Source organism: Cucumis melo, chromosome 4 (assembly GCF_025177605.1).
Source record: "Cucumis melo cultivar AY chromosome 4, USDA_Cmelo_AY_1.0, whole genome shotgun sequence".
NCBI lineage: Eukaryota > Viridiplantae > Streptophyta > Magnoliopsida > Cucurbitales > Cucurbitaceae > Cucumis > Cucumis melo.
Window position 1 is genome coordinate 14,467,638 of NC_066860.1, and position 10,030 is coordinate 14,477,667.

The following is a 10,030-nucleotide window of genomic DNA, read 5'->3' on the forward strand; positions in this document are numbered from 1 at the left end:
CGATTGTGTGTCATACATGATTGCGTATCATGATCATTTAGAAGTAAAATCATACATGCACATGTGGCCGGATTAATCACATGTTGATTGAGACATTTTTCGTGTTTTTCATTGTGTGTAAATATTTTACTGGTTTAATATATTTCTAAAAAAAACCCCAAATTTTTATATCCTTGACAAATGATAAAAGAAAATTTTGTAATATTTTTTTTATATTTTAAAGGTTAAGACTAAATTTTGAACCATTAAAAATAGAAAAAGGAAACAGAGGAAGGTATAAGAAATCATAAAGGACCGTTTGAAAGTCCAAACAAGAGAGAAACTTTTGACCTAAAACTAAAATGGTATTTAAAATTTCCCCTGTTTTTAATCCGTTGGAAATGGGAGAGGGCGGGAGATGAGAGAAATGAAGAACAACCAAAATGGGTGCATTTCGATTCTTCTTAAGTGAAAAACTCGACTTCTCTCAACTTCTATAATCTCCAGAATGTTTCAATTAAATGCGAAAGAATAGCTGCACCCTGCAGGGATGTTCTCATTTGTGACTACGATCGCTCTTAAACAGTTAACAAGAAGCATTGGCAACTTTGTAAGTCCTTCAATCTCAATGCCTCTTCAATCACCATCTCGTCCTTCTTTCAAGCAAACTCTGCTTAATCGAATAAAAAACTGTTCCAACATAAACGAACTGCATGTTGTATATGCTTCCATGATCAAAAGTAATGCAATCCAAGATTGTTTTCTGGTGCATCAGTTTATTAGCGCGTCTTTTGCTTTTAACTCTGTACATTACCCAGTTTTCGCCTTTACCCAGATGGAAAACCCTAATGCTTTTGTGTATAATGCGATGATTAAGGGATTTGTATACCGTGGGTACCCATTTCGTGGTTTACAATGTTATGTACATATGTTGGAAGGATCGAACGTTTTGCCAAATAGTTATACGTTTTCTTCGTTGGTTAAAGCTTGCACCTTTATGTGTGCTGTTGAGTTGGGACAGATGGTGCATTGTCACATTTGGAAGAAGGGGTTTGAATCCCATTTGTTTGTTCAAACTGCTTTGGTTGATTTTTACTCGAAGTTGGAGAAACTTAGTGAGGCAAGAAAGGTGTTTGATGAAATGTGTGAAAGAGATGCTTTTGCATGGACTACTATGGTTTCTGCTCTAGCTCGTGTTGGAGATATGGATACGGCTAGGAAGTTGTTTGAGGAGATGCCTGAAAGGAATACTGCAACTTGGAATACCATGATTGACGGCTATGCAAGATTGGGAAATGTGGAGTCTGCAGAGCTTCTGTTCAATCAGATGCCAACTAAGGACATAATCTCCTGGACAACCATGATCACTTGTTATTCACAGAACAAGCAATATCAAGATGCGTTGGCAATTTATAGTGAGACGAGATTGAATGGGATTATTCCTGATCAGGTAACAATGTCAACTGTTGTTTCAGCTTGCGCCCACGTTGGAGCTCTTGAACTAGGAAAAGAGATACATCAATATGTAATGTCTCAGGGGCTTAATCATGACGTCTATATTGGTTCTGCATTAGTTGATATGTATGCTAAGTGTGGGAGTTTAGATTGGTCTCTTTTGATTTTCTTCAAATTGAAGGATAAAAATTTATATTGCTGGAATGCAGTAATTGAAGGGCTTGCAGTTCATGGTTATGCGGAGAAGGCTTTGAGGATGTTCGCTATCATGGAGAGGGAGAAGATCATGCCCAATGGTGTTACCTTTATTAGTATATTAAGTGCTTGCACACATGCTGGGTTAGTTGAAGAAGGCAGGAGTAGATTTTTGAGCATGACTCGTGATTATGGCATTTCTCCTGAAATCAGACACTACGGTTGCATGGTTGATATGTTAAGTAAAGCAGGATTGCTCAAAGAAGCATTAGAATTGATTAAAAGTATGGAATTTGAACCAAACTCTATTATTTGGGGAGCCTTGTTGAATGGGTGCAAACTTCACGGGAACTCTGTGATTGCAAAAGATGCTGTTGAACAGTTGATGATTTTGGAACCCATGAATAGTGGGCATTACAATCTTTTGGTTAGCATGTGTGCTGAAGAGAAGGATTGGATGGAGGTTGCGCATATTCGATTAATGATGAAAGAACAAGGAGTAGAAAAGAAATATCCTGGCTCAAGTTGGATTGAATTGGAAGGGACAATTCATCAGTTTTCAGCTTCAGCTGATTCTCACCCTGATTCTGACAAAATATACTTCGTACTGACAGAACTAGATGGACAACTGAAGCTAGCTGGTTACATACTTGAGCCTTCAGTATGCAGTACTGCTTTGGTTTTTCCAGAGGAAATTTGATCAACATTAATTGAGGTCATAGTGAGATCGAATATTATTTGCATATCAATCATTTCAGCTTCATTGAATATGGTACATTGAACTGAAGGGAAAATTCTTGAGGTCAAGTGCTAAATGACAAAGCAGGGCTACTATAAGAGTTCATAATTATTCAGATCAAGGCTCAAGTTAGCCTCATTAAGAGCCATGGTAATATAAAGTCTAATCTTAAGTTCTGCTAGAATGTCTTCTCATTTTAAGTAAATTCTCAACATTTGACAGAATGAAATGAATGAATACTTCTTAGTCTTTTACATGCACAATTGAGCATCTTGATGATGCATTTCTTTTCTATGTTTGGCTTCTATCATTGAGGCTACCTATTCATGTTAAGATATATTTGATGATTAGATTTAATCGACAGTCAATAAAATGAAGTGAATGGTTACTTCTTAGTTTCTTACGTGCACATTTGAGCATCTTGATGTATTTTCTTTCTCTGTTTAACTTGTCTAATTGAGGCTATCTATTCATATTAAGAATATATTGACCGACTATATCTAACCAACTCTTTTAGTTCTTAAGTTTTAAGATTAGTGATGGTTGAAACTCTAAAAAGTTGTTACCAATCTCAACTGTTTGAATGATCAATCTCAACATCTAAACTCAAACTCCTGCAATAGTTTGATTAATGAGGCCCAGTAAATATGTTATTGAACTTAGGCTTGTAAAGTTAGAATTCCCCACTCTTGTTGATCGAAGTAGATTCAATCATTTTCTTTATGCTTTCAGTTTACTCACATTCATTTTGTGACTTTTGCTCCAGCTATCAAAAGAAGGGGCAGGGACTAAATTTATAACGAGATAACGTACCACTATTGTACAACCGAAGCTGACTTAGTGAAGTGATTTGATCGAAAAACCCAAGCTAACAGGATATCCTGTAACAGGTCGGTCCTTTTTCCTCCTTTGTACAGCACTTCCGTATATTTCAAATACATACATGATCATATTGTCTGCTTATGCACTTCCTTAGAAACAAGCTAGGTTTTGAGGAAAATTGAAACCAAAACTTATCAGAATCTTCACGTATAATTTCATTCATGACGATAAATTGCCAATACCGTTTGAACCGTGTTATAATATTTCTAAAACATCCAACTTGTCCCACAGCTTTTTTTTGAACTATGTTATAATATTTCCAAAACATCCAACTCGTCCGACAGATTTTTTTTAGGTTGGAATGGTGTGGAGAAAATAAAACTCCTAGCTTGATCTTATATTGTTTTAATTTTATTTTTCTAAACGAAGAACATGCCAAATCTTCTCTTTCCTACTTCAATAGTGTTCTTAATCCATCAATTTAGCATTGGAGAATGCTAAAACACTGGCTAAAATTAAATGGAAGTGCGACTCGCGTCTTCAAGCACCAGCCATTTTTATTATTATGGGAGTAGCTTGCTTTCTTCTGGCAAGATACATGGTTCAAGGGATAGGGGAAATTCTTCAAACCTTGTAGGCTATGCATCTGCTGTAAGATGTGGTTCTTAGGGAACATTATACACGTTTCTATCTTAGTCTCTTTTCATTTTCTTAATGAAAAGTTTCGTATCATTTCAAGGTTCAACGATAGTGATTGCTGTTATTCCACTAGTTTGACTTTACCTTACCAAGTTGGTGGGGGAAAATCCTGCCCAAGTATCGCATAGTCTTTCTCATACTCTGCCAAAGTAGAAGTGTGTGCTTTCTGACCTTGCTATAAGCTTACATCCACAAAGATCATGAAAATTTGTAAAAAGGAGGTGGATTATTATTCAGGTTGATTATAGAGACAGAAGTGGCCTCTGTTTACTAACAAGTTAGTATTGTATTTTTTTTTTTTTTTTGAGCATTTTATCACAATAAGAAAGGGAAAAAAATTGTTTCACTAGACACTTATCGGCTTTAGAGACGCCCAAATTCATAGTTTCTTCTAACAGGATTTCGTGCACTTGGCAATGGACCAGGATTGGGTTAATATTTAATCACATGATATTTTTACGTTCCAAATTTGTTTAAAAAATGATCTGAAGTACTTACTGCTTCCGGTTCAATTCACTAGACCCTTTTATAGTTCTCTCGTTTTTGAGAGTAACAAAAAAGTCTGTTGTTGTTCTTTAGTGGTGTAAACCTTTTCTCCTTCCAACAATTATAGTCTAAATAGTCTTTTCCTTTTAGTTTAGAACTTGAGGCCCTCGATTCTCATATCCCATACCATCTATGAACTTGTTTTTTATTTTAAAAGAAGGTCCGTGCTCGAGATGAAAACTTCTTGAAAAATTCAGAACAAAAGGCCATGATTTGGCTAATAATTTAACTGAGATTAAATAAAAGTACAGTAAGTCTAACTCATCTAAGCATATAATCGATTTGGATGAAACTAATGTACGGATATAGAGCTACGATCTAAACGTTGTTGCACAAACTAACAATTAGAAGACGGTATAAAGCTTGAGACTTAAGATGAAAAGTATACACCTCCCCTCCCCAAAGCTTAGAGATAAAAATTGATCCCCACACCAAAAGCCCTCTCGTCCTTTGAATTTACTTTTTATTGACCATCCGTTTAGGAATCATCTTCAAAACCTACTCTTGGCTTATATAGAATGAGCGGAATCATCGTATATCTAAAGATAAAGAATCAGATTTCACACATTTTTTTATCACTTTTGTATACATCTCTATCATGGTGTAAATTTACTTCTAACTTTTGTGACTATAATCTCACATCTCTTAAATCTCAATGGAATAGCATGATGTAATCTTTCTCGCCACTTGATGCCCTTTTGTAATTTCATTTTATCAATGAAATTTGATTGACTATTTCTAAAATCCCCCACACCAAAAGAGGAAAAGCTATTGCCAGTACAAGGGAAACAAAACAGAGGAAAATGAACGAAGAGACTAGAATTATGGAAAGTGACAACTGACCGTGATAGGAAAAAGAAGAAAGTTTCATAAAACTCTTAAATAAATGATGATTAAAAAATAGTCTACAACCATTAGGGAGGGGCTTGACCGATCAAAGCTCGAGTTCAACATCAACTGTATTCATGAAAAAGTCCAAAAAAAAAAAAAAAAGAAAAGAAAAGAAAAATCTACAAGCCGAATAAGTTGATAAGGATGTCGCTATGGCAACAATAGGTTTACCGACATAGAGGAGACATTGCTCAAACTGGAAGCCATTATTACTTTTTCTTTAAAACATTAAAAACCCCATCATCTGACCAAAAATTTAGACTTAAAACAAACAAGACTGCAAAACCTGAAGCCAAACTCAGTTGAAAGATGGAACTTTTTTTAAAAGGTTAAATCTTCTCTCTGTGTCTTTTTAAATGGGATACAACCAACTTTTGATGGCCTGCACTGTACAGACTTTCTCGGCCTCATTCATTATGGAACATCTAATTAATTTTCTAAGTTGATTGGGATGAGTAGTTTGTGTGGTTCAAAAGTAAAAGTACTGATAAGAAATTTAGAATAATGCTTCCAATTGTGTCAGTTTTTGTGCTGAAGCCTGATGATAGAAAGAGTTTTTGTAGTGTTGTGGGTTTGTGGGGCTTTCTTGCATCCTCGAAAACCTAGAAAGGAATTCCATCTTCTTAAAATTATAAAACAATGGTTCAATTATATATTTATTGAACAAATACTTGTACTTTGCAATATTACCCTTTAGCTCTTCGTGAACATTTCAAAACTATTGGAATAGAAATACTTTAGAATTTTAGATGAAAGTTGAGACATCAAATTTTGTGGCGATTCTATTCTAACACCCTAGTTTCAGAGTCCAGACTAGGATTCAAAATCCGAACTTGGCACCTTATAATCTTACATTACTCACAAATCAATATGGATCTTTTTAGCATTGTTTGTTCTTACTCACACGATTCATAGAAAATTTTTAAGAAGGCAGTCAACATAGAATTGCTTCAAAAGCTAAACACGTTTAATTTTGGTATTCCAATGCTTGAGTCTTTCTCAACTGTAGGTATAGGTTAGTAGCTTTCAATTGTTTTAGATCATTCTTAACTATACTTTTATAGTTTCAAGATCACTTGCATTCAAATGTGATTTCCGTTCGTTCATCATGTATTCCTTCTAAACTCAAATACTATAATGATATTGCAACTTTTAAAAGAATTGTGGTGCTTTTATAAAAAAAAAATGAAAAGTGTGCGTAATATTTAGAAGTTAGCCAAAAACAAGACAGCCTCTAAACCAAACCAAAATTGACTAAAGTTCACACACTAAGGCAAAAGCTAGGGAGGGAACATAACATTATTATTATTGCTACACAACAAAGTTAATGTTTTGGTCAAACCTTCTTCCCAATAAGGTTAAATTGTGTGTGGTTTGGTCCCTTAGTTTCTCCAAGGTTGTCTCCACCTGTGATCTATCTTTCTTCCCTTTCAAGCTCAAACCACTCCCAAATATTTCACTAAATGATTGCAATAATCAACGCCTTGGTGGGGTTAGACTTACTTTGTCTTCAACTAGTCTTTTTTCCACATATGAAGATCCAAAAAATGTCACTTTAGATGTCATTTCAAGTACTTGAATGCACACACAATGGTTTTTATCATCAATTAATTTCTATATGATGGGGTTTGAGATACATCAAATAAATGTAATTTGATATATTGAGAGTCCATCCCTTGTACGTTACTTTAGTAGGATTTTAGAGAAATTCAAATAGGCTAAAATTTGTAAGTTATTTCTTTCAAAAGTTATAATGGACCATAAATGTTTCAAAACTATCATTTAAAAAAAAAATCTTGTCAGAATGTTGAAGAAATTTGAGGTCTAGAATGCGAGGAGGCAACCTCAAATAGTATGAGTCTCAATTTTATTTTGCATCACTGTTTAATTATCATTCGACGAACTGACATGTGTTTATTGTAAATGTTCAATTTTGAAATAGTTATGGAAGGTCAAGGTGAATAATGCAACTTTTTAAAGTTAGAGTATTTTTCTAAAACAAATGACAAATTTCATTAGTTCTTTTTTTCTTTAAAAATAACAATTTAACCATATGTGTATTTATCATATAATAAAAATATAATAAAAACACACATGGGGAATAAGAACTATAAAATGATTGCAAGATAATAGAAACATGTGAAAGGGGAATTGATGAAGATAATTTTAAAACTTTCTATTTAACTTGCTCCTCATCTTTTTTTTAATTAGGTTTTATTTGCCTTTTCGAGTAGCTAATGAAAATGAGGGAATGATAAGTAAGGTCTAAATTTTCTTACAATTTATGTTTTATTATTTTCTTTTATGTTTTTAATAGTAAAATCTATTGTTATATACTTTTGCTGGTTTTGGTTTATTTTGACTTTCCTTTTGAAATATTTATCTTAGTCTTTGTTTTTTCAAACTTTTGTTCGATCATTTTAGTTGTACTTTCAGCGTTTATTCATTTTATGTGCTTTCAAAATGTCAACATTGGTTTTTGTATTTTTTTTAAAAAAATGACTATTTTGGTCTCTCTCATTTTTACTTTTATTTCAATTTTTCGGTTAGAAACTTTGCATTACACCTTATTCACTGAGGTAGTAATTTAGTCATCAACTTTAGTTCCTAAGGATTCAAATTCGTAACAATTGAGTCTAACATAAAAAAAAAAAATCAAAATTAGATATTAATTTTTCTTATTTTACAGTATAGGCTTTGTATTTCATAAAAATATTGAGTCTATAATTACTTTGTTTGTTTATGCAATAAATCTCGTTAAGTCTTAATACTAATTTATACTATACGAACTAAATTGTTAAAAATTATAAGGTACGAGGACCAAATTGTTAAATTGTAAAATTCAAGAGTTAAATTGTTACAAACCAAAGTTCAAGTACAAAGTTGTTACTTTTGTAAAAATTTAGGTACTAAAAGTGATTTTTAATCGATTGCATTGAATTTTTTTCATTATATATACCATCTATGTCACAATTTTATAAATAAGGATCAAAATGGTCATATTTTAAACTATAGAAACTTAAAATAGACATTTTAAAAGTATTTGAAGCAAAATGAATCAATTGTCGAAAATGTATAGAACAAAGTAGTATTTAAAGTAGTCCTACTTGCTTTATTTCCTTTTGATAAAAAGTATTGTAGATTCATTTTTAAATATAGCTGTGATTTAAGATCCACATGCGTTTACATATTGTAATTTGTAATATTATAGCATATAACTGATTTGATTTTTTTTTTTAAAAAAAAAAAACACTTAATTAAGTATATTTCATAGAATCTCCGATATACATTATTACAAAATTGAAATTTTAAATTTTTTTTTTGTTTAATGTAACAATCTTGAAATAATAATAATAATAATTGAAGTGACAGCCTCAAAGAAATGATCATATCAAACTCCCTCATATCCTGGTTCAAACTTTGAAACATTGCCTCCTATTCAAACTACATCCAATATTTTTAATTAACTTCTTAATTCATATTTAATATTCAATATTCTTCAATTACAATCTACATCTCTAATTATATTTATCAATCATTGAACAATATCATTTTCATTCTTCTCTTTTCCCTTGACCAATCTAAACCAATATCATTACTGTCTTTGCTTCATAGATTTTTTTTCTTTTTTAATTGCGTACTTCATTTTTTTAGTATTTTGAATTATTAATTCTTTAAAATTATAGTTTATTATATACTTCTTTTATAGTGAAACTGAATTTCATCTAAACATATCAACAATAGTAGACGTGATAACGTTGAGTAGGTTGATTAAAAATATGAATTTTAGATAAGATTTTAAGATTTTATTTTTGCTTTTAAATTTTAAAGATGGAGCTACGTAAAACTTTTAAAAGTATCAGGAGAAAGTATAGGGAGCAACTAAAGCTTGTAGTCTATTAATATTTATTTTAAAATGATAGCTTGGCTTTTGAGAATTTGCATTTTTCTATATCCCAATATTTTAGTATTCAATTGGGCCAAAGAACTAAGGACTCATAAACGGACAATTTGTAATGTTGTTAACAACTTTCAAATTAAATAAAATGATAAATATATTTCAAATAATTGATTCAATACCCTCTTAATTTTGTAGGCCCCAGTCGGTAATTGTTTGATTTTGTTTTTTCCTTTTTTAATTAAACCTATTTCATGCCTATTTCCCAAGTACAATTAGTGAATTTTTAGTAAAATTTTAAAAGGAAAAATAACTTTTGGAAAAAGAAAAAAATATTGTTCTCGCTTAACTTTTTAAATAACCAATAAAAAATAAATGACAAAAGAAGAAACTTAGATGTAGAAGTAGTGTTCATGGACTTAAATTTAAAAAAACAAGAATAAAAAACAAAATATTTACTAAATGGACATTATTTTTTTAAAATTTTGAATTTCACCGTATAGTGTTCAATTTTAACTTACTTAATTATATTGATTTTTTTCTAATTTAAATAAAAAATCTACCATTTTGGTTTTATGCTTTTGATTTTTGGTTTTGTGTTAGATACTTAAAATTTAATTTTTCTTCACTAAATCTTAAAATTAGTTAATGTAGTTAGTTTATTACCGTTTCTTCCCTAAAATAAAACTTCAATCTAAATTGTGCAAACTTTTAGTGTGGTTTATTGCAGGATAATTACTAGTATTAATATTTGACGGATTTTGATATAAACTCAGTTTGAAAAATTAACTTAAAGTCAATCGAAA

The 10,030-nt window shown here is 31.4% G+C and overlaps 1 protein-coding gene across 2 annotated transcripts; it reads left to right on the forward strand.

The window, feature by feature from the left end:
* The first annotated feature begins 298 nt into the window (after positions 1 to 298).
* LOC103489889 (pentatricopeptide repeat-containing protein At1g06143) lies at positions 299 to 6,487 on the forward strand. 2 transcript variants are annotated; one of them, XM_051083313.1, is made up of 3 exons: positions 299 to 2,518; positions 3,135 to 3,258; positions 3,654 to 6,487. In XM_051083313.1, the coding sequence occupies exon 1, from the start codon at positions 530 to 532 to the stop codon at positions 2,327 to 2,329; it is 1,800 nt and encodes a 599-aa protein (XP_050939270.1). In that variant the 5' UTR covers positions 299 to 529; the 3' UTR covers positions 2,330 to 2,518; positions 3,135 to 3,258; positions 3,654 to 6,487. The 2 variants fall into 2 exon arrangements, with proteins under 2 accessions (XP_050939270.1, XP_008447444.2); XM_008449222.3 differs by having other exon boundaries at positions 3,135 to 6,487.
* The last annotated feature ends 3,543 nt before the right edge of the window (positions 6,488 to 10,030 follow it).

Coding starts and splice junctions, on each gene's coding strand:
- LOC103489889 (XM_008449222.3), top strand. CDS start 530: ATGTTCTCATTTGTGACTACGATCGCTCTTAAACAGTTAACAAGAAGC.